Below are 25,068 nucleotides of genomic sequence, written 5' to 3'. Positions count from 1 at the left end.
CAAAGTGGTAAACCCACGGAGCAAGGGCACTTTGGGAGAAGTTCAATATTGGAATCGTATCTTAACAGAGAGAAATATACATGAGACTACTACAGAGAGGGCCTAGGGGAATGCTAAAAACAATGGTCTGTTTTCTAACTATGAAAGTTAAAATATGTTTATTACATAAAATTGGAAAAGAAAAAAAAATCACAGAAAAAAAGAGTAGGAGAAATTGTCCACAATGTCATTACTTCAATTACCTTAACATTAGTATACTTCTTGTTTTTTCCCACCTACTGAAAATCTCAGGTGAACTCATACTAAACATATAGTTTCATACTTTGTGCTTTTCACTCAGTTTTTCCCCATGTTACAGAAAACACTTTGTAAAGTAAAATTTATAATGGTTACATAATAAACTATGCAGATACATCAGTGAAAGATTTTTAAAGTATTACTACCTATGTTCACCTCTGTCTTTATCCTTAGGAGATAAATAGACAAGGCTAATTACCTGTTCCTCTTTTATAGAAAAGTAAAATGTCAAATGTATAATATAATTAAAAAGAAAAAGGTTTCAGTTACTTAGCCCCAAGTAACACAGAAACAAGAAGCTCTGATCAGAGATTCAAGTCTTCTGATTATCTGACCTTTTTTTTTTTTTTTGTGTGTGGCTTTTCTAGGGCTGCACCCGAGGCATATGGAGGTTCCCAGGCTAGGGGTCCAATCAGAGCTATAGCTGCCAACCTACACCAGGGCCACAGCAACTCGGGATCTGAGCCACGTCTGCAACCTACACCACAGCTCACAGCAACATCGGATCCTTAACCCACTGAGCGAGGCCAGGAATCAAACCTGTAACCTCAGGGCTCCTAGTCAGATTCATTAACCACTGAGCCACAACGGGAACTCCCTATATGACCATTTCATCTTCTTTTTTTTTTTTTTTGTCTTTTGTCTTTTTGTCTTTTTGTTGTTGTTGTTGTTGCTATTTCTTGGGCCGCTCCCGCGGCATATGGAGGTTCCCAGGCTAGGGGTTGAATCGGAGCTGTAGCCACCGGCCTACGCCAGAGCCACAGCAACGCGGGATCCGAGCCGCCTCTGCGACCCACACCACAGCTCACAGCAACGCCGGATCGTTCACCCACTGAGCAAGGGCAGGGACCGAACCCGCAACCTCATGGTTCCTAGTCGGATTCGTTAACCACTGCGCCACGACGGGAACTCCCCATTTCATCTTCTTAAAGAATATACATTCCGCCATAAAGCTACCCTTCCCGAAACCTTCAGAGGACGAAGAAGTGTAGCAATAAGCAAAACACACTCAAAGAGATTCATCTTACTTTCACTATTCCTGGTCACTTCTCTCAGAAGACCTAATGTAATATTCCAAGTGCCAGGTGAAAAGGGATACTTCACTTCTGAGGAGAAATGTCTTGTTACAATACCTTCAGATTATGTATGATATCTATCCGCTTGTTCTGGCTGTCCTTAAAGTGAACTTGAACTCTGACAGGAAACTCACCCCAGCCTCTCCTGGTCAAGTGAAAAGGAGGTTCTCTAGGGAAAAACAGATATTAATGTATTAGTCCATATTTATGCTGTCTTTCTAGAAAGGAAAGTTTTCTCATAATGGATAAGTTACAATATCACATCCTTCCAGTAATTATTTAGATTGCCTCACTTGGTGCTAAATCAACATGCTGAATTTTGCTAAACTGCTAAACTATCAAAGAAAAAATTCAACTCAAACCTACATTAAACTTTCATCTACTGACTTAGAGCTCAGACACTTATACCATATAATCCATTGTCCTTATTTTCAAAGACAGGGAACTAAGGTGATTTCATGAATGTCACAGTACTAAAGGATCTGGTGTTGCCATGAGCTGTGGTATAGCTTGCAGACTCGGCTTGGATTTAGTGTTGTGTTGCTGTGCTGTGGCGTGGGCCAGTAGATGCAGCTCAAATTCAGTCCTTAGCCTGGGAACTTCCATATGCTGCAGGTGAGGCCTAAAAAGCAAAAAAAAGAAAGTGTCATGTAATGAGTTTTTAATCTCATTTTTGGTAAATCTGATGTTTATCATCAATAAAAATGATTATTTTTAACTGATTCACATGCTTTACAGTAAATAAAATGTTTTCCTAAGTTAGTGCGCTTTTTTCCTACTATTTAAGGGACTTTCTTGCTGATCTGGACATTAAAACATACATTCTTTTTTATTATTTACATTTTTATAGACATAGTGATTTTTACACACGTCTACTATTTCTTACCAAACTCACTAAAATATTTTTACTAAAACATGGGCTAATTTGGAGTTGGGATATCTAAACTCAGAAAATACTGTTACTTTATAAACTCTTTCAACTATAAAATCTTGTTATGATTCCAAGAATTCCAGTAAATAATCAATTACTATAACTTAACTATAGTAGGAAAGTAGGGCAAAGAAGGATTCATTGAAAAAGTAACCTCTGAGTTATGCCTTGAAGGATAAACAGCAGACCTTAAGAAAGACCGCCATGGTGCATGTGTACGTGCATGTACGTTTGCATATGTGCATGCACGTGTGTAAGTGAAGAAGACAGGCAACAGGAAGACGGCAAAGAAAACAAGTCTAGGTCACCAGAGGAATTCTAGATGAGGTAGGTAAGCTGTACTGGGCACTTCTGAAAGATTTCGTGAATTGGGTAAAGACTGAAACAAAATCACAAACAAGGTCTTTTCAACACAAATGTTTGAGAGTCTAAGAATGAAACTGCTCCTTCATTCTCTAACAATCAAACTCTACCATTAGAATAAAAGAGAATACAAATTTCTGAGGTTCTAGCCAGCGAAATATGTCAAGAAAATAAAGGAAGTTTTGTAAACAGTAAAAGAAAAAAATTTTTGTTTGTACTGGAAAACTCCTATACTGATTGATTCTCCTGGGTAGACAGGATCAAAAGATCCAGTATCATAAAAAATGTGAAAATTAACCATTAATTCAATACAATTTCAATCCACAACTTGACACTTAGATTCTAAGTAATCTGGAACAACATATATACTCAAGAATGGGCAAGAAAGAAATTGTAGAATAGTAATAATCAGGGGAAGATATGCTACCAGCTATCAGAATATGCTATAAAGCAAAATAATTACAATAGTATAATACTGGTACAAGAATCAAAATTATTAACAATATCTAGGATTCATGTTTAAGTGGGAATTTAGTGTGTGTTAAATGTAGGGAAAGGTACAGCACAGGGAACTCTACCCAATATTCTAAGATAATCTATATAGGAGAAGAATCTGAAAAAGAATGGATGTGTATATGTTAACTGAATCACTTTGTTGTACAGGAGAAATTATCACAACGTTGTAAATCAACTACACTTCAATAAGATTTTAGAAAATAAAAAAAATGTAGGGAAAGGATGGATGAGCTGATAATTGATGTATGTATAACTATCTCTATGAAAAAGATAAATGTACCGTACCAGTTATAAAAAAAAAATCTCATTTCCAAGTATTCCACTTTCTGGCTGACTCCCATCTTTCCAGCTTCATTCCTAGTCCAGCTATTTATTATTTGACCCCACACAGATTTCCATTTCTTCCCATACTCATTTTCACTACCCATCACTGCTACTATATAATCTGCTCTCCTTACTCAGCATAGATTCAATGGTATACCACCACTACAACCTCATTGTTAAAGTGAGCAAATCAATGAACTGGGAGGCCAGGGTTTTGGATGAACTGTATATATGCAGGTCAAAGTCCTTAGAATGACAGCAAGATTACTGTCAGAGGGAAAAATCAATACATTAAATGCTAAAACTGTTTTTGAAAGAGAGAAGCAGAGTTCCCTTCGTGGCTCAGAAACAAATCTTACTAGTTGCCATGAGGAGGCAGTTTGATCCCTGGCCTCACTCAGTGGGTTGAGGATCCAGTGTTCCTGTGAGCTGTGGTGTAGGTCGCAGACGCAGCTTGGATCTGGCATTGTTGTGGCTGTGGTGTAGGCCTGTCCTACAGCTCCGATTTGACCCCTAGCCTGGGAACCTCTTTATGCCGAGGGCATGGCCCCCCAAAAAAAGGAGTGACTGGGAAATCAGCATATGCCTGCAAGGAGAAGCAGCAAACCTTATGATGCTTCAAAAGAGTTGGGCTTTCTAGGGAAAGGAATTTGGGAAAAGGTCTGAAAGCCACGAATATGAGCAAGAAAGACATGCGCCCCACCACTAGACCCAATGGCACATGGTTTGTAAGGGAGAAAAACAGCTACCACTAGAAAGTTTTCTCAGAAGTGGTGTTCCTTGGAGACAGCCATGTTTTATTTAAGAGTCAGGGATGGAGAGAATGTTCTGAAGAGAGTTGAGGATATAGGAGATTTCGCTGATAATAAACCACAACCACTTCTGTAATACATTTATATAATGAGTGTGTACGTGATACGTAACATCACATAAAGATGTAAAGAATATGGAGTTCCCTTTGTGGCTCAGTGGTTAACAAACCCAACTAGGATCTATGGGAATGTGGTTCGATCTCTGGCCTTGCTCAGTGGGTTAAGCATCTGGCCTTGCTGTGAGCTGTGGTGTAGGTTGCAGATGCAGCTCGTCTCCCCTGTTCTTGTGGCTGTTGCATAGCAAGGCAGCTACAGCTCCAATCTGACCCCTGGCGTGGGAATCTCCATATGCCTCAGATACGGCCCTAAAATAGCAAAAAAAAAGAAAAAGTAAGGAATACACCTAAATGAAACAACTTTCAGAACAGTATATATATTATCATTCCACCTCTACAAAATAACAAAAAAAAGCTCAACAATTATACTATGTTAATAAAGGAAAAGTATCATCAAGGGTTACTTCTGCAAAAGAGTGAGATCATGTGGAACTTTCAACATTAAATATTTCTGTAATGTTAGAATTCTTTATTTAATTCTATTATATTCTGGTAATCATAGAAACAGTAACATTTTGGGAGCTCCCCCTGGAGCAGCATGTTAAGGATCCAGCATTATCTTTGCAGTGGGCTGGATTGCTGCTGTGGCGCAGGTTCAGTCCCTGGCCTGGGAACTTTCACATGCTGAAGGCTTGGCGGGCCCAAAAAAACAAACAAAAAACAGTAACATTTTAATATTTATCTCTATCTATATAAACAAGTTAAGGTATTTCCAGAGGCAAGTAGAATCAGTTAACATAATTCATATGGTAACAACCTTATAGGAGAGGACAGTGCCTGTTCAGTGAGATGGAAATCTATAAGGGGGAATCACAGCTAAAATTATATTGTGACTAAAAGCTGAAGCTGAGTAAATTATTAATAATTCAAGAATTACGAGGGAGTGTCTGCAAGTTAAATCACTTTTCTTTCACTTCAATAAACCTGTATTTCTTAGGTTTAATAACTCAAGTGTGCTCACCTAACTTCCACAAGGTCATTTGGTTTATAGCTGGGATGAAGAAAGAACCAAACTTTCTTGACAAAATGATTAATGCTGGGTTCTCTGCGAGACCCTCGGACATATACCATCCACTTGTGAGTCGACTGGTCATTTTCTTCTCTCTTATCAGGAGGTATATACCTAGAGTAGGGGAAAAAAAAAAAAAAAACCTTGACATTTTTTTTCCTAACAAGCCAATTAACTACTACTTAAAACAAGATTAAAAATCAATTTACACAAAGAAAACAGGAAAATTTACATATATGTGAAGATTAAACATCATGTCACTTACCAACCAATAGGTAAAGAAAGAAATCAAGAGAGACCTGAGACAAATGAAAATGGAACTGCAGCATACCAAAACTTAAGCGATGCAGCAAAAATAGTCCTAAGAAGGAAGTTTACAGTGATAAATGCCTACGTCATGAAAAAAGAAAGATCTTAAATAAACAACCAAACTTTACACTCCAAGGAACCAGAAAAAAAAAACAGAGCCCAAAGTTAGTAGAAGGAAGGAAATAACAAAGACCATAACAGAAATAAATTAGAGATTAAAAGCACAATAGAAAAGATAAAAGAATCTAAGTTTTTTGAAAGGATAACTAAGATAGACAAACCCTTAGCTAGACTTACCAAGAAAGGTGAGTGGGAGGACTCAAATAAATAAAATTATAAAGGAAAGAGAAGACATTACAACTAATAACATACAAATATAAAGGATCATAAGAGACTATGAACAATTACGTGCCAACACAATGGACAACTTAGAAGAAATGAATAAATCCTAGAAATATACATCCTACCCAGACTGAATTGTGAAGAAACAGAAAATCTGAACAGAACAATTACTAATAAGGAGACTGAATCAGAAAATAAAAATCTCTCAGAGTTCCCATCGTGGCTCAGCAGTAATGAACCTGATTAGTATTCATGAGGACATGGGTTCAATCCCTGGCCTTGCTTAGAGGATTAAGGATCTGGCATTGCCATGAGCTGTGGTGTGAGTTGCAGACACAGCTGGGCTCCCGCATCACTGTGGCTATGGCACAGGCCAGCAGCTACAGGTCTGATTCGACTCCTAGCCTGGGAACTTCCATATGATGTGGATGTAGCCCTAAAAAGACAGACAGACAGACAGACAGGAAGGAAGGAAGAAAAGAAAAGAAAAGAAAAGAAAAGAAAAGAAAAGAAAAGAAAAGAAAAGAAAAGAAAAACCTATCAATAAAGTAAATATCAGGATCAAATGGCTTAAAGGGTGAATTCTACCAAACATTTAAAGAATTGATACCAATCAATCTCTTCCAAAAAACAGAAGAGAAGGGAACACTCAACAAACTCATTTTACAAAGCCAACATTACCCTGATAACAAAGCCAGATAAGAATATTGTGTAAGAAAAAAAAATTACAAGTGAATATCCTTGATAAAAGTAGATGCAAAATTCTTCAACAAAACATTAGCAAACAGAATTTAACAGTACATTAAAAAGTCATACAACATGATCAAGAGGAATTTATTCCAAGCATGCAAGGATAGTTTGACACCCACAAATCAATCAACATAACACACCACATTAATGAAGGATAAAAATCTATGGTCATCTCAGTAGATACAGAAAAAGCATCTGACAAAATTCAGTATCTATTCATGATTAAAAACTCTCAACAAACTGGGTATAGAGAAAGCATACCTCAATATAATAATGGGCACATATGACAAGCCCACCAACATCATACTCAATGGAGGAAAGCTGAGGGCTCTTGCCTCCATGATCAAGAGCAAGACAAAAATGTCTACTGTCATCACTTTCATTCAACATAGTATAAGAAGTCCTAGCCAGATCAATCAGACAAGAAAAGAAATAAAAGGCATCCAAACTGGAAAGGGAGAAGTGAATCATCTCTATTTGCACACAACATATCATACACAGAAAAACCTCAACACTTCACCCTAATAATGCTAGAACTAATGAACAAATTCAGTAAAGTTGCAGGGTATAAAATCAACATTAAAAAATCAATTATTTCTATATGCTAACAACAAACTATCAGAAAAATAAATCAAGACAATAATTTCACTTACAACAGCATCAAACACAACAAAATACTTAGCAATAAATTTAATCAAAGATGTAAAACACCTGTATACTGAAAATTATAAGACTTTATGAAAAAAACTGAAGACGACACATATAAACAGATATCCTATGTTCATGAATTGGAAGAATAGTTAAAATGTTCATACTACCCAAAGCAATCTAGATTCAATGTAATTCCTATCAAAATTCCAATGGCAATTTTCATAGAAAAACCATCCTAAAATATGTACGGAACCACAAGAGATTCTGAATAGCCACATCAATACCAAGAAAGAAGAATAAAGCTGGAAGCATGACACTTCCTGATTTCGAATATCACAAAGCTACAGTGTTGTACTAGCATAAAAACAGAGCCATAAATCAATGGAACAGACTAGAGAGCCCAGAAATAAACCCATACTTACTGGTCAATTAATTTACAACAAAGGAGACAAGATATACAATGGGGGAAAGATAGTCACTTCAGTGATGCTGGGAAAACTCAAAAGCCAAATTCAAAAAGAATGAAACTGGACCTCTACCCACATCATACACAAAAGCAACTCAAAATGGATTATTAAGTTAAATTTAATACCTGAAACCATAAAAGTCCTAAACGAAAAGAGTAAGCTCCTTGACATTGGTCTTGGCAATGATCTTTTTGGATTTGACACCAACAACAGAGGCAACAAAAGCAAAAGTAAACAAATGGAACTATATCAAATTAAAAAGTTTTTGCTCAAGAAAGGAAACCATCAATAAAATTAAAAGGAAACCTATGGAATAGGAAAAAATATTTGCAAATCATGTATCTAATAAAGGGTTAATATCCAAAACATATGAAGAACTCATATAACAGCAAAACACAAACCAAACCCAAAACCACACAACTGATTTATAAATAGGCAGAGGAGGAATTCCCACTTTGGCTCATTGGAAACGAATCCGACTAGCATACATGAGGACACAGGTTTGATCCCTGGCCTCACTCAGTGAGGGTTAGGGATCCAGCGTTGCTGTGAGCTGTGGTGTAGGTCACAGATGTGGCTCAGATCTGGCATTGCTGTGGCTGTGGTGTAGACCAGCAGCTACAGCTCTGATTTGACCCTTAGCCTGGGAACCTCCATATGCTATGGGGGCAACTCTAAAAAGACAAAAAAATAAATAATAAACAAATAAATAAATAGGCAGAGGAACTAAGTAAACACTTAGTTTCCATTGTGGCACAGTGGGTTAAGAATCCAACTGCAGGAGTTACCTTCATGGCCTAGTGGGTTAAGAACCCGACACAGTATCTATGAGGATATGAGTTTGATCCCCGGTCTCGCTCAGTGAGTTAAGGATCGGGTGTTGCCACAAGCTGCAGCATATGTGGCAGCTGCAGCTCAGATCTGGTGTTCCTGTGGCTGTGGCTAGCAGCTGCAGCTCTGATTGGACTCCTTGCCCAGGAACTTCCATATGCTGCAGGTTCAGTCTTAAAAAAAAAAATGTGACTGCAGTGGTTTGCGTCACTGCAGGGGGCGGTTCAATCCTTGGGCCAGCACAATCGGTTAAAGAATCTGGCATTGCCACAGCACAACTGTGGCTGAAGTCAATCCCTGCCCTGGGAACTTCCATATACCACAGGTGTGGCCATAATAAAAATAATAAATAAATAAATAAACACTTTTCCAAGAAAGACATACAAATGGTCAATAGGTACATGAAAATGTGCTCAACATCACTAATCATCAAGTAAGTGCAAATCAAAACCACAATGAGTTATCATCTTGCACCTGTTAGAATGCCTATCACCAAAAACATGAAATGAACTCCCTGGTAGCTCAGTGGGTGAAGGATCCACTGTTGTCACTGCTACGGCTCAGGTTACAGCAGTGGCACAGATTCAACTACTGGCCTGGGAACTTCCATATACCACAGGCGCAGCCCCCGCCTCCCCACCCCACCCCAAAAGAATGTAAGACATAAGAAGTGTTGATGACAACATGTAGAAGAGGGAACCCTTATGTACTGTTGGTGGGACTGTAAATGTAGCCACTATGGAAAACAGTATGGAGGTTCCTCAAAAAATTTAAGACTACCCTGTTTCTGTGTATATATGCAAAGAATGAACACAGGGTATCAAAGACATACCTGCACTACCATGTTCACTACAGCATTATTTACAATAGCAAAGGCAGGGGAACCTAAGTGTCTGTCAAGAGATGAATGGATATACACTATAAAGCTACAGTAAGCAAAACAGCATAGTACTGGCATAAAAGCAGACACATACAGATGGACAAAATAGAGAGCCCAGAAATAAACCCACACTAACTGGTCAATTGACCTACAATAAAGGAGGCAAAAATATACAATGGGTAAAAAATAACTTCTGCAATAAGTGGTGTTGGGAAAACTGGACGGCTTCATGCAAAAGAATCAAATTGGACGTTTCTCATATCACATACAAAAATAAATTCAGAATGGATTAAAGACTTAAATGTGAGACCTGAAATCATAAACCTCCCTGGAGAAAACATAGGCAGTATGCTCTTGACATCAGTTTTAGCAGTATCTTTTTGAATATGTCTTCTTAGGCAAGAGTAACAAAAGTCAAAATAAACAAATGCGCCTGCATTAAACTAAAAAGATTTTGCACATCGATGGAAACTATCAACAAAACAAAAAAGCAGGAGTTGCCTTTGTGGCTCAGTGGTAACGAACCCAACTAGCATCCATGAGGATGTGGGTTCCATCCCTGACCCCGCTCAGTGGATTAATGATCTGGTGTTGCCGAGAGCTGTGGTGTAGGTCCCAGACTTGGCTCAGATTTCGTGTTGCTGTGGCTGTAGCTAAGAGCTACAGCTACAATTCGAACCCTAGACTGGGAACTTCCACATGCCATGGATGAGGCCCTTAAAAAGACAAAAAAAAGTGGTTTTTTTTTTTTTTTTGGCCACACCCATGGCATGTGGAAGTTCCTGGGCCAGGGATCAAACCCGTCTGCAGTTGCAACCTGCACCACAGATTCGGCAACATCAGATCTTTAACCCAATGTATCACATGGGAACTTCCTAAAAATGATTTAATTGAAGTATAATTGAAACTAATACAATGTTAACTCAATTATACTTCAAGTAAAAAGAATTTTTAAAGAAATGGATGAAGATATAATGACACACACACACACACACACACACACACACACACACGGGAATACTAATGTTATTTTTCTTTTCACAGCCATATCTGGGGTAGGGGTCAAATCAGAGCTGCAACTGGGGCCCACGCCACAGCCAATCCACACAGGATCCAAGCTGCATCTTTGACTTATACTGCAGCTTGCAGCAATGCTAGATCTTTAACTCAGAGTGAGGCCAGGGATGGAACCCGAATCCTTACAGAGACAAGGTTGGGTCCTTAACCCACTGAGCCACAGTGGGAACCCCTGGGGAATATTATTTAGCCATGAGAAAAAAAAGAAATGCTGCCAATGGTGACAACATGGATGAGCCTTGAGGGCATTATGCTAAGTGAAACAAGCCAGACAAAGACAAATAATACTTGGTATCACTTATATGTGGGATCTAAAAAAAAAATTAAACTCATAGAAGCAGAGTAGAGAAATGGTTGCCAGGGGCTGAAGAGTGGGAGAAATAGAGTTTGGTAAAAGGTTACAGATGAATAAGGTCTGAGAATCTAGGTGTAACATGGTAAATGTAGCAGATAACCTGTATTGCATAACTGAAATCTGCTAACGGATTAGATTTTAAATGTGAAGGGATGATGGATGTTTTCACTAGTTTGATGTGAGGAATCCTTTCGAAATGTGTACATATACCAAATCATAATGCACACTTTAAATATTTTAACAATGTTATCTTGTCAATTACACCTCAATAAAGCTGAAAATATTTTCAATTTAAAAAACCTGGAAAATTCAGGCAATATTTAAGTTAAATCACCTAACCAAATAAAATGAATCTTTGCAGTTAACACTTTTAAACTTTTTTTTTGAGGGAACTTATAGTTTGTTTTATTTTCTATCACCATGCAATTAAAAAAAAAAATCAATTTTGAAGTTCCTTTTGTGGCTCAGAAGGTTAAGGTTAAGGACCTGTCTCTGTGAGTGTGTGGTTTCGATCCCTGGCATGGCTCAGTGGGTTAAGGATCTAGCATTGCCATAAGATGCACCTCGGATCCAGTGTTACTATGGCTGTGATAGAGGCTCCGGTTGCAGTTCCAATTCAACCCCTGGCCTGGGAACTTCCATATGCCCCAGGGTGTGGCCATAAAAAGAAAAAAAAACAATATAAAATTTTTTGGGGGGGCTGCACCCGCGGCATATGGAGGTTCCCAGGCTAGGGGTCAAATTGGAGCTACAGCTGCTGGCCTACACGACAGCCACAGCAACGCCAGATCTGAGCTGCATCTGTGACCTACACCACAGCTCATGGCAATGCCGGATCCTTAAGCCACTGGGCGAGACCAGGGATCAAACCCACAACCTCATGCTTCACAGTAGGATTCCTTTCCACCAAGCCACAACGAGAACTCCTAAAATAAAAAATTTTTAAAAATCAACCTTGCTTTTCCTGAGTAATGAGGTAGAAATAGACAGGCATATTTCTTATTCCCAGGACCTCTATCCCAGGGATGATTTCAATCAAGTTTCAAAGAGCTAAAACTTTGAACTCTTTTTTTTTTTCCTACTAACTGCTGCCAAGAAGGTTGCAACTGGTCTCCTGCACTTTCAAAGCCAAATCAAGCTATTCCCTTAAGTCCTGACCATAGTAAAACCAGAGTCCTTAGCCATCCCTTTTGAGGCTCTATCTTTACTTCATGAGGCCCCCTTACTACACGCTGTAGGAAAACAGGATCCTGACCTATACATTCATCTATGTCTATGGTTATCCTTAGCAATGCTGTGGGCCAAGCTGCCTAACTTAGTTTTTCTTCAGGAGTATTCCTGTCCAGTCTTGATCCTTTGCTCCTCCAAATAAAAGCTAGCCTGTGAATTTCATGAACCCTGTTGGGATTTTAATCAGAGTATCTAAATATTAACTTAGGGAGAAGTGATTTTTTTATTATAATATTTGAGCTTTCCTATTCATGAACATGGTATACTGCTCTAATTATTTGTTTCATGTCTTTCAATAAAATTTATATACATTTTTATCAAAGGCCAGCATATCTTTTATTATGTTGTATTTTTGTATTGCTATAGTAAATGTATCCTTTAAAAAATGTTTACTGGAGTTCCCATTGTGGTTCAGTGGAAACGAATCCAACAAGTAACCATGAGGTTGTGGGTTTGATCCCCAGCCTTGCTCAGTGGGTTAAGGATTTGGCATTGCTGTGGGCTGTAGTGCAGGTTGCAGATGCAGCTCAGATCCTGTGTGGCTGTGGCTCTGGTGCAGGCCTTCAGCTGTAGCTCTGATTCAACCCCTAGCCTGGGAACCTCCATATGCCACGAGTGTGGCCCTAAAAATGCAATCAACAAATAAATAAAAATAAAGAATGTTTACTAACTCTGTCATACAGAAACAATGGACTTCTGTGTACTGATACTGTATTTTGATAACCTTGCCAAGCTCTCTTACTAATTCAGACTATCAAAAATTGTTTTAGGAGTTCCTGTCAGGGCTCAGCGGTTAACGAAGTCGACTAGTATCCACGAGGACTCGGGTTCGATCTCTGGCTTTGCTCAGAGGGTTAAGGATCCACCACTGCTGTAAGCTGTGGTGCAAGTTGGAAATGTGGCTCAGATCTTGAATTGCTGCGGCTGTGGCATAAGCCTACTTGGGAACCTCATTTGCTGTGGGTGCAGCCCTAAAAAGACAAAAAAAAACGGTCTTAGATTTTTCTGTGTAGACAATTATATCACCTATTAATAATAATATTTTGTTTCTTTTCTAATCCTTATTAAGATTTTTTTTAATCTGATTGTATTAGTATCTCCAAGTACAATCATTAATAGTAGTGATACCAAGCATCTCATCTTATTCCTGATCCTAAAGGGAAGTGTTTTTTAATAGTTTTACCACTGAGTATGATATTTGCTGCAGGTTTTCTCAGATATTTGTTATCTCAGTTAAATAAATTCCAAGTCTGCCATCAGGATTTATCACAAATAGATGCTGAATTTTGTCAAATGCTGTTACTACATCTTCTTAAGTGTCATGTTTTATCCTCTTTAATATGTTAATGTCGTTAAAAGTATTAATTTCTATCGTTAATCCAAACTTGTATTTCTTAGTCATCAAAAATTATCATTTCTATAGTTGCTGACTTCAGTTTGCTAATGATTTTGTTTTGCTTTTGCATCTATATTCATGAGTGTCAATATCCCATAATTTTCCTTTTATTAACTTCCTGCTTAGCTTTATGAACAAAGTTACGTTACCTTCACAACATAAGATGACAAGTTTTGTCTCTTTTTCTCCAGAAGATTTTGAATACAATTAGAATTAGCTGTTCATTCAACCTTTATTTATTTTTACTTTTACTTTTTTTAGGGCCACAGGTTTGGCATACGGAAATTCCCCAGGCTAGGGGTGGAAATGGAGTTACAGCTGTTGGCCTACACCTACAGCCACAGCAACACCAGATTCAACACCTCAGCTCTTGGCAACATTGGGGATCCTTAACCCACTGAGTGGGGCCAGGGATTGAACCAGCATCCTCATGGATACTAGCTGGATTTGCTTCTACTGAGCTATGACGGGAACTCCCATTCAGCCTTTAAAGCAATCTAAGCCTTGTGGTTTAATTTGGTTATACAAAGAAAATGTTTTAAAAATCAATAACTAAGCTTACCTAGTAGTTCTAAACTATTTAAGGTTTTTCCTTTTTTGAATCATTTTAAGTTGTAGTTTTCTAGGAATTTTCTGTCATCTAAATTTTCAAATGTATTAGCATAAAGATGTTATTCTATCTCAATACAACAATTTCTTTTAACTAGATACTTAAATCCATATACATTTTTATGATTGTTGATACATTCAGACTTACTGCTACTAAATTATTTTATACTAAATTATTTTATACTATTTGTCTTTTTTTTTTTTTCCTTTTCTTCTCTTCCATCTCCTCCTACCCCTGCTTATCTTCTTTTGGAATCGGGTTTGGTTTTTTTTTCCCCCTCTTCTTCATTCAATCCCCCTCACCCTCTACTACTTTTAAAGTGTAAATCTCTAACAAGCATTCTAAGTCTAATCAATATTTTTACTCTCTTCTAGAACAAACAAGGACTTTGTAACTCTCATGCCAATCACTCCTTTCTACCTAAAATCCATAGTTAACCAGTATTTTAAGTTCTAGCTGGTCTTAAACCCCAAAACCTACAAATTAGATGTAATTGTTTAAAATGTCAATGACTATTTCTCCCCAGTCTTCTCATGACCTGGTGGGTCTACTGAATTTCTAGTTTTGATCTTTTCTGGGCTGCTCTGTCTTGTACCACAGAGAAGACCCCCAATTCTAATACCACATTAGTCCCCTCAGCTGAATGCATGCTAACCCTAAAATTATCCATAAAATGGAAATCTAATTGCCTTAATCATATTTTATGCTTCTATTTAAATACAATTACCTAGACCATTGAGAATCTTTGTTTTCATTATCCTGAGGTGTGTTATTTTTGGTCTTGTTTTTTTAGGGTCGCACCTGCGGCATATGGAGGTTCCCAGGCTAGGGGTCAAATCAGAGCTGTAGCTGCCACCTATGCCACAGCCACAGCAACACAGGAGCCAAGCCGCATCTGTGACCTACACCACAGGTCACGGCAACACTGGATCCTTAACCCACTGAGCAAGGCCAGAGATTGAACCTGTGTCCTCATGGATGCTAGTTAGATTCGTTAACCGCTGAGCCATGATGGGAACTTCCTGTGATTTTTTATCATACTCTCACTTGTTATCAGTGGTCCATTAAATGGGACTTGGAAGACTCCTTCCACATCTGATTCTCCCTCCTCAGATATTCACTGTAATTCTGAACCCTTTATTATTATTATTATTTTTTTTTTGCTTTTTAGGGCTGTACCCATGGCATACAGAAGTTCCCAGTCTAGGGGTTGAACTGGAGCTGCAGCTGCCGGCCGATGCCACAGCCACAGTAACTTAGGATCTGAGCTTTGCCTGTGACCTACACTGTAGCTCGTCGCAATGCCAGACCCTTAACCCACTGAGCGAGGCCAGGGATCAAACCTGCATCCTCATGAAAACCAGTCGGTTTCATTTCCACTGTGCCACAATGGGAACTCCTGAATCCTTTATTTTCAATAGTCGAATCTAACTACAATTTTCATCAATAAATCACTTCATCATTACTGAACACCAACTACTGAAAGACACAAAAACAAACAAGACATACTTTATACCCTAAAGAGATTTCAGTCTGATTTGGAAAAAACATATGAAAATAGGAAATAACTATATAATATGAGAAAAATAACGAGAGCATAAAGGAAATAGGCCTAATGAGGAGGGAAACTAAGCCCTTATGAGAAAATAACATTCTTATGCTGTTTGAAGATTTATGATGTCTTTACCCATTTCTAGGTACTTCACAAAAATGACGAAGCTCCAACAAGGTAGCATGAGATCACAGTTAAAGAGATAGCCCTTTATCTTGAAGGAATTCTGTCAAGACCTGCTCTACAACCTTTGATACAAATTTAAAACATTTGATTTGGGCAACCAAATAAACATTTTTAGGAATTAGGAAAGGCTCCTAAGGACAGAACGAGGTAGAAGAACCCAAAAGTTTCTCCAAACTTATCCATCCATACTTACGTGCTTGATGAAACACACCATTTGCATAAAAGTTCATGTCTTCTACCAGGCACAATTTTATCCTATGTCGAAGATTAGAAGACCCATGGACTTTTGATTACTTTTATGTATTTATTTATCTTTTGTCTTTTCTGGGGCCGCACCCACGGCACATGGAAGTTCCCAGGCTAGGGGTCTAATTGGAGCTGTAGCTGCTGGTCTACACCAGAGCCACAGCAACGCAGGATCCGAAGCGCATCTGCGACCTACACGACAGCCCATGGCAACGCCAGATCCTTAACCCACTGGGATTGAACCCACAACTTCATGGTTCCTAGTTAGATTCGTTAACCACTGAGCCATGATGGGAACTCATTTACTTTTTTTTTTTTTTTTTTTGTCTTTTTTTTGCTATTTCTTTGGGCCGCTCCCACAGCATATGGAGGTTCCCAGGCTAGGGGTCGAATCGGAGCTGTAGCCACTGGCCTAGGCCAGAGCCACAGCAACACGGGATCCGAGCCGCGTCTGCAACCTACACCACAGCTCACGGCAACACCGGATCATTAACCCACTGAGCAAGGGCAGGGACCAAACCCGCAACCTCATGGTTTCTAGTCGGATTCGTTAACCACTGCACCACGACGGGAACTCCTCATTTACTTTTTTTTTTTGTTTTTTTTTTTTTTGTCTCTTGTTGTTGTTGTTGCTATTTCTTGGGCCGCTCCTGCGGCATATGGAGGTTCCCAGGCTAGGGGTTTAATCGGAGCTGTAGCCGCCGGCCTATGCCAGAGCCACAGCAACGCGGGATCCGAGCCACGTCTGCAACCTACACCACAGCTCACGGCAACACCAGATCGTTAACCCACTGAGCAAGGGCAGGGACCGAACCCACAACCTCATGGTTCCTAGTCGGATTCGTTAACCACTGTGCCACGACGGGAACTCCCTCATTTACTTTTAAAACTAAGAGTTTGGGAAAAAGAATCCCTGAGGCTTATTCCTACCGTTATACTATGATAAGAAGAGTATGCCTGAATGTTTCCATAAATAGATGACTGAAAATGAGATATTTCAGCTGGATACTCACTTAGACACATTGCCCACTACTATTGTTTTCTTTACAAAAAGTCGTGAAGTCTCATCTACTGCAAGATCAGCATTCCGTTGCTCTGTTTTATGGGAACCAGTGATACTAGATGTATCCTGGGGAAAAAAAAAATCATAATTTTCATTTTCAATTTGGACAATTTTCAGTAAGCAGAAACCAGAAAATCAAACAAAGTATGAATGGAATAACTCAATAATTGCAAAATTCTCTGGCTTTGTTGCCCCTCTGAGAGCATGAAAGAATAATTTTACTATAATTTTATTACTTCTTTTTTTTTCATTTTCTTTTTAGAACCGCACCTGTGGCATATGGAAGTTCCCAGGCTAGGGGTTGAATCAAAGTTACAGCTGCTGGCCTACACCACAGTAACAGCAATGCCAGATCCAAGCAGTGTCTACGACCTATACTGCCAGCTTGTGGCAACATCGGATCATTAACCCAATGAGCAGGGGCCGGGATAGAAACCACGTCCTCATGGATACTAGTCGAGTTCGTTACCACAAAGCCACAACCGGAACTCCCCCACTATAATTTTCACATTAGTTTATAGAAGTTTGTACACCGTAATCCCCTGTGTGTGTGTTTAATAATCACACACAGCTGCTTTGTATATACAAACAGGATATGGAAGAAACTACTACAGTGGTTACCTACAGGAAATGGGAATGGGGAAAGGGGTCAACGGAATTTATTCTTCTCAACCTGCTGTACTATTACACATTTTTCAATAAGTAATGTAAACATAATGGTTAAGTTTCACTATGGAGATAGATAGCCAGTGTATAAGCCTTGACCCTTATATCTACTAGATGTGTAACCATGGGTATAATTACTTAACTTCTATTTCAATTTCCTCATCTATAAAATAAGGATGATAATAGTATCTAAGAGGATTGTTTTATACAGTTCTTAGAAACTGGTACACAGTAAACACTATATATTTGTTACATAAACATGAGTGTTCATATTACATAAAAGACGGTGGGTTTCTAAGCCCTATGACTAGCATGATCTAAACTCCTTTTAATTAAAAAAATAAAAACACATGCACTATCTCCCCAGAGATTATACTAAAAGGAGACAACTAAACCCAAACATTAAGAGTTCTGATTTTGGGTTGCGGCACTATGAATGACTTTTCTATTATCTTTTACTTTTCTGTAGTTTAAAATTTTCAACAATGAACATATATGAACTTGTAACCAGAAAGTATTTTTAAATTTTATCAAAAATAAATTGAATCCGGAGTTCCCATTGTGGCTCAGTGGTTAACGAATCTGAATAGGAACCATGAGGTTTCGAGTTCAATCCCTGGCCTTGCTCAGTGAGTTAAGGATCCACTGTTGCTGTGAGCTGTGGTGGAGGTCGCAGACTCAGCTTGGATCCTGTGTTGCTGTGCTGTGGCGTAGGCTGGCAGCTACAGCTCCGATTTGACCCCTAGCCTGGGAACCTCCATATGCCATGAGAGCAGCCCTAGAAAAAGGCCAAAAAAAAAAACAAACAAACAAAATTTTAATTAAAAAAAATAAATAAATCCTTGATGTCTGAGTATTCGAAAAACAGCCTGGAAATGTCCTCTATCACAGGATATCCGGTTGAGAAAAACCACTGGTCTCAACCAGAAAGGATGCTAAAAGCCAAGCATTATACCGAGAAGTTGAGTATCTTGAGGTAATGACTCAAATAACAAATTGACAGGATCAAAGAGCAATAACTATCTTTCAATTCTACTTATGATTTATCAAATTTCGTCCAGCTATTAAAGCATCTCAGAATATAAAGTTTCAAAAAGAAAACTACTGAAGGGTCACTGCCCTTGAGAGAATAAACATTATAAAAAAGATGACAGCATTGCTAACTCCTCAAGGTTTCTTTCATATCTACATGAATGCCATCTAGGAGGTGTGCAGTGCACAGGAGCCTTTAAGTCTAAAATCAGAAAGACATAGGTTTAATTCTCAGTTCTGATACTTGTGGACAAAACTTTAACCCCATCGAGACTCAGTTTCCCCATCTCCTAAAGGGATATAATTAACTTATTTCCTAAGGTTCATACAAAAATTAAATGAGATAATATGTGCATACTTCATAATACTGGTTCCCTTTTCCTCTGGCTCCCTCCCCTCCATCCAACTATATATATACCCTTCCAGTATTTCGGCTTGGTCTTTGCTCCGTGTTGTTTGAGAGTCTTTCTTCGACGTCCATATTGCTGTTAGTGTCTTTGTCAGATAAGAAGTCATTGTGTTGAGATAAAGAATCACTTTCTGAATGATTGGCTGATGGTGTTTCTGATCTCTGATTGGCAGGAGATGATGACCTAGATGGTGATTCCAAAAATTTCTTGATAGCAGGATGATTAAAAACCATTGTATCACATGTCTTTGATCCCTGCAAAAATGAAAGTAGGCAAAACAAACTTGTACTCACATCCACCAAAACCAGATCAAAGTTTCATACTTTCTAAACTCCTTATTTATTTTGGGATCATGCTTAAAAATCCTTCCAAGTCTCCCCATACCCATAAAACAAAGTCCAGACTCCCTAATGTGGTTCAAATCAACACAACAAAAACTAGAGAATGATAAATAATTACTCAAAGGTCCTAACACTAAAAAACTTAAAAATGCAAGCCCTCAGAAGGTAAAAGAAAAGATAAATATGTGATAACATATGGAAAGTCAGAATTGGCTTAAAAAAAATAAATCTCATATTGCTTGACATAAACACATCAACTGCTATAGATAAAACATTCCTGTAAGAAATATAAAGGTTTTTTAAAGAATGTGTACGGTACAATGGCTCCCATGTAGGAGTAAAATGTAGCACAGAATGCTTTAAAATGATTTACACTGACATAGAAAGTTTGCCCTCAGTCTGGCACTGAAGCCAGTCTAGGGTTTTTTTCTATATCTTGTTACTTGTATATAAAATGAAATGTGTTCTGTTATAATAGAACACACTATAGTTACATTCCTTGGGAGCCCAGCTTTTAGAACTTGCGCTATTAAAGTACTTGTTTTAGTTAATAAAAGGGAGCCAGAGGCTAATGTTTTAGAGCCAAAGCAACAAAGGTGCTGTAGTTCAGTAATAAAAGTATATTTTAGAGCTATAAGTATATTTTGTTAGAGCAAACTAAAAATAATTAAATGGCAGATTATAGACAAAAATATACCTAAATATTCTTGAATAAATCCTAATCCGAATACAGTAAGCACATTTCTAGACCATCAAATAGTACAGTTCACTACTGCTAATGTTTAAAAAAAAAAAAGACATTAAATGAACAGTCAGCTCTTCAGAGTAGCTACAGTCCTACATCATGCAGCTGCTAGCTCATGATGTCCATCTTTTTTAATCCAATAGCAAGCCATATAACAGATAACATTAGAATCTGCCCTTCAATGAACAGTGTCTTCCAAAAATTTTTGGTCCCCCAAAACCTGTAAATATGACTTTATTTGGAAATAGGGTCTTTTCAGATGTAACCAAGTTAAGATGACTTCACACTGACTTTGGGTAGGACTTACTCCAACATCTAGTGTTCTTAAGAGAGGGAAATTTGGATACAGAAAGAAACAGAGAAACAGAGGGAAAAGTCCATGTGAAGTTAAAGGCAGAAACTGGAGTGATGCAGTTCCAAACCAAGAAATGCCAAGTATTGTCAGCAACCACCAGAAGCTAGGAGAAGACAAGGAAGAATTCTGCTGTAGTCTTCAGAGGGAGCACTGCCCAGCCAACACCTTGACTTTGGACCATTAGCCTCCAGAATCACAAGATTTATTCTAGAGGCCTCTAGAATAAATTCCCATTGTTTTAAGCCACCAATCTTGTAATCATTTGTTATGGAAGCTCTAAAATGTAGCTGCAATATGGAAACCACTGCAGTAGAGGAAAAAATTATCTACCATCAAAGATTAAATGCCCAAATTGGAAAAGAAGTAAAACTATCACTGTCTGCAGATGACATGATACTAAGAAAATCCTAAGGATAGCACCAGAAAACTGAACTCATCAATGAATTTCGCCAAGTTGCAGGTTCCAAAATTAATGCTCAGAAATCACTGCATTTCTATATATTAACAATGAAAGACCAGAAAGAGAAATCAGAGAAATTACCACATCAAAAAGAATAAAATACCTAGGAATGAACCTACCTAAAAAGACAATAGATTAATACTCTGAAAACTATAAGACGCTCTTTGACATAAATCACAGCAACATCTTGTGTGATCCACCTGCTAGAATAATGACAACAAGGACACACATAAACCAATGGGACTTAATTAAATCAACTCAAAAGCTTCTGCACAGCAAAGGAAACCATTAAAAAATGAAAAAAAAAAAACACAGAATGGGAAAAAAATATTTGCAAACAATGCAACAGACAAGGGCCTAATATCCAAAATACACAAACGATTCATACAACTCAGCAGCAAAAAAAAAACAAGCCAACTGAAAAGATGGGCAGAAGACCTAAACAGACAATTCTCCAAAGAAGACAAATAGATGGCCAAGAGACACATAAAAAAATGCTCAACATCACTAATTATTAGAGAAATGCAAACCAAAACTACAATAAGGTACCACCTCACACCAGTCAGAATGGTCATCATTAACAAGTCAACAAATAAATGCTAGAGAGGGTGTGGAGAAAAGGGTACCCTCCTTCACTGTTGGTGGGAATGTAAACTGGTACAACGACTATGGAAAACAGTATAGAAGTACCTCAGAAAACTAAATATAGAACTACCATAGGACCCAGCAATCCCTCTCCTGGGCATATTATCCAGACAAAATTTTCACTGAAAAAGACACATGTACCCCTATGTTCACTGCAGTGCTATTCACAATAGCCAAGACATGGAAACTACCTAAATGTCCACTGACAGATGAATGGTACATGCACACAATGAAATACTACTCAGACATAAGAAAGATAAACTAATGCCACTTGCAGCAACAAGGATGGAACTAGAGATTCTCATACTAAGTAAGCCAGAAAGAAAAAGGCAAATACTATGTGATACCACTTATTTGTGGAATCTAAAAGATGGCACAGATGATCCTATCTACAAAAGAGAAACAGATCATGGCCAAGGAGAGCAGACTTGTGGTTCCCAAGGGAGACGGGGGAGGGAGAGGGATGGATGGGCAGTTAGGGGTTTTTGGAAGCAAATTGTTATACTGGAATGGATGGGCAATGGGGCTCTACTGTACAACACAGGGAACTGTGTAGGACTGGGTCACTTTGCTGTACAAAAGAAATTAAAGAAACACTGCAAATCAACTATACTTAAAAAAAAAGATTTAAATAGCCACCAAGTGAGCAACATTGTCCCACTCTAGATCTAGAGTTTTGAACCACAAAATGTTAAAATATTCTGTCTTTATACTATGTACTTACTTCATATTTAAGACTTTCAAAGAAAAAATAAACAGCATATTTCTGGTAAAAACAGATCATTAAAAAAAAAGGAAGATTAAACACAAATAATGCTTCAGATTTCTGTAAGACAACAATAAGAGTTTAGCCAGCACCAGATACCCTAGAGCTCCATGGGATGACAGAAAGCCTACATGACAGGCACCTCTTATCTGTAAAAATCATGGGGAGTAATGCGAAGTGGTAAGACACCATGCTCCCCGAGTCCTTTTATTAGTCTCACTGAGCCAGTGCCATCTAAGAGGAGAATTATCTAACTCTAATGGGAAAAAACTTAAGAAAACAAACAAAACTTATGCTCCAATTATCAGAATGTCAAACAAGGAGAAATACTGCATCAGTTGAACCCTAGCCCCATCCTTTGTAATGAGCAATCTCGTGGTAACCACATTAACCAACTGACTAAATTTTAGTATCACTAACAGTGGTATAGCCTGATATTATGTCTCCTAACGTGATACAATATGAAGTACACAGCATCATCTACAAAGGATTATCACCAAAAAGATTTAATCTTAATCTAATCAAACCTTTAGACTTGACTCTCATTTTACAGGAAAAGAGAGGGAATGAAGGAATAACCCAAGGAGGGGGAAAATCCAAAATGTAGACATTGTACAAGATAAATGGCCTGAACTCTCCAAGTAAGTCATATCACAGAAGAGGTGGGGAGAAGTGGCAGCACTGTTCTAGATAAACTGAGGCCAGAGAAACAAAATAGTCAGACCATAAACCCTGACTGGATACTGGTTCCTCAGAAAAACATCTTTAAAAGGTATTTTGCTGAACAACTGGAAAAATCTGACTATGGATTGGTTATCAGACAATATTAGGGAATCATTCTCTTAAGTAGTGATACACAAAAGACTGTCCTTTAGGATTTAGTATTTAAGGATGAAATATTATGATGCTCAGGATTTACTTTTTAATGTTTTTGAGAAAAATAAGTTAAATAAAGCAAATATGGTAAAACGTAAAATTGTTGAAGCTAAGTGATGCATTAACAGTACTTATTTCACCTTTTCTGTATTTTTGAAAATTTTCACAAAAAATAGGAGAAAGAAAAAGCGAGGATTTTTTTTTTTTTTTTTTTTTTTTTCCATTTCTAGGGCCACTCCCGTGGCATGTGGAGGTTCCCAGGCTAGGGGTCAAATCGGAGCTGTAAGCCACCAGCCTACGCCACAGCCATAGCAATGCAGGATCCGAGCCATGTCTGCAACCTACACCACAGCTCATGGCAACGCCGGATCCTTAACCCACTGAGCAAGGCCAGGGATCAAACCCGCAATCTCATGGTTCCTAGTCGGATTCGTTAACCACTGAGCCACAACGGGAACTCCCAAGGATTCTTGAAATGGGTAAATCTAATGAAACTAAAAATTGTCATTCATTAGCAGTAAAAGGTCAGAGAAAAATCAATCTATCTATAATTTACTCCAAAGCCAACCATAACCAAATGAAAAGGAATAAGGCCAAGTTGAGATAGGGTTACACTCATCTTTGTATCTGCAAAGCCTAGCAACAGTATTAACAACTAGAGGAGAATTAAGCAGAAAAAAAAAGTTCCTTAGGATTATTGACGATGTAGAGAAGCCAGATTAAAGGATTATGGTTGAACACAATGATAAATTCATGTATTTTTCCAGGAAAGTAGGCTAGGCTTCTTGAATTCCAAAGGTCTATAAAAGAAATGTTTCCTAGGCAGGGACTGCACAACAACACTAACTGCCCTTCATACAACAATATAGGTGGCCAGACATGAAAGCTCATGAGGAAAACTTACCTCAGAAACTTTCAGAAGCCCTGCAGAAGCATAGTAGTTTGCAACAATGCAGGCACGAAGTTTATCCATCATCCTTCTTGCCTCAATCAGTCGCTAAAATAAATGTTAATTCATGACTTTAAACAAAAAGGCAGAATATACAAACATTTCATTAGAAATGCAAAAGACCCCAAAAAGCTCTAATTCTCTAATAATCAAAGAAAGATAGATATAACCATTTTTCCACCTATCAGACTGGCAAAACATTTAAAAGGATGGCAAAATATGATGTTTGCAAGAGTATATAGACATACTGATATACATACTTATGTGTATATATGCATATTCATTGAGAACTGTCCACAAAGATACTGAGCACAAGAGCAAAGAGGAATTATCTTTTGGGATGGAATGTCAAAGTGATTTTTTTTTTTCTTTATCTTCTATAATTTCATGTAAAGGGGAAAAAAGCATAGGTCTTTTTTCCCAAAAACAAGAAA

The 25,068-nt window shown here is 38.1% G+C and overlaps 1 protein-coding gene across 17 annotated transcripts in view; it reads right to left on the bottom strand.

The window, feature by feature from the left end:
* The window catches only part of YEATS2 (YEATS domain containing 2), a 108,309-nt gene that overhangs the window by 58,170 nt on the left and 25,071 nt on the right, over nt 1–25,068 (bottom strand). For 12 of the 17 annotated variants that reach the window (XM_021069912.1, XM_021069914.1, XM_003132559.6 and 9 more), the window contains exons 4-8: nt 24,590–24,682; nt 19,506–19,751; nt 17,340–17,455; nt 5,397–5,558; nt 1,431–1,542 (exon numbers count right to left, since the gene is read on the bottom strand). In XM_021069912.1, coding sequence (XP_020925571.1) covers nt 1,431–1,542; nt 5,397–5,558; nt 17,340–17,455; nt 19,506–19,751; nt 24,590–24,682 — 729 coding nt within the window. The remainder of the gene's footprint in view (nt 1–1,430; nt 1,543–5,396; nt 5,559–17,339; nt 17,456–19,505; nt 19,752–24,589; nt 24,683–25,068) is intronic. The other 5 variants (XM_021069919.1, XM_021069920.1, XM_021069923.1 and 2 more) reach the window with 1 other exon arrangement.

This window comes from Sus scrofa, chromosome 13 (assembly GCF_000003025.6).
Source record: "Sus scrofa isolate TJ Tabasco breed Duroc chromosome 13, Sscrofa11.1, whole genome shotgun sequence".
Taxonomy (NCBI): Eukaryota; Metazoa; Chordata; class Mammalia; order Artiodactyla; family Suidae; genus Sus; species Sus scrofa.
This window is presented reverse-complemented; position numbering and strand designations above follow the sequence as displayed.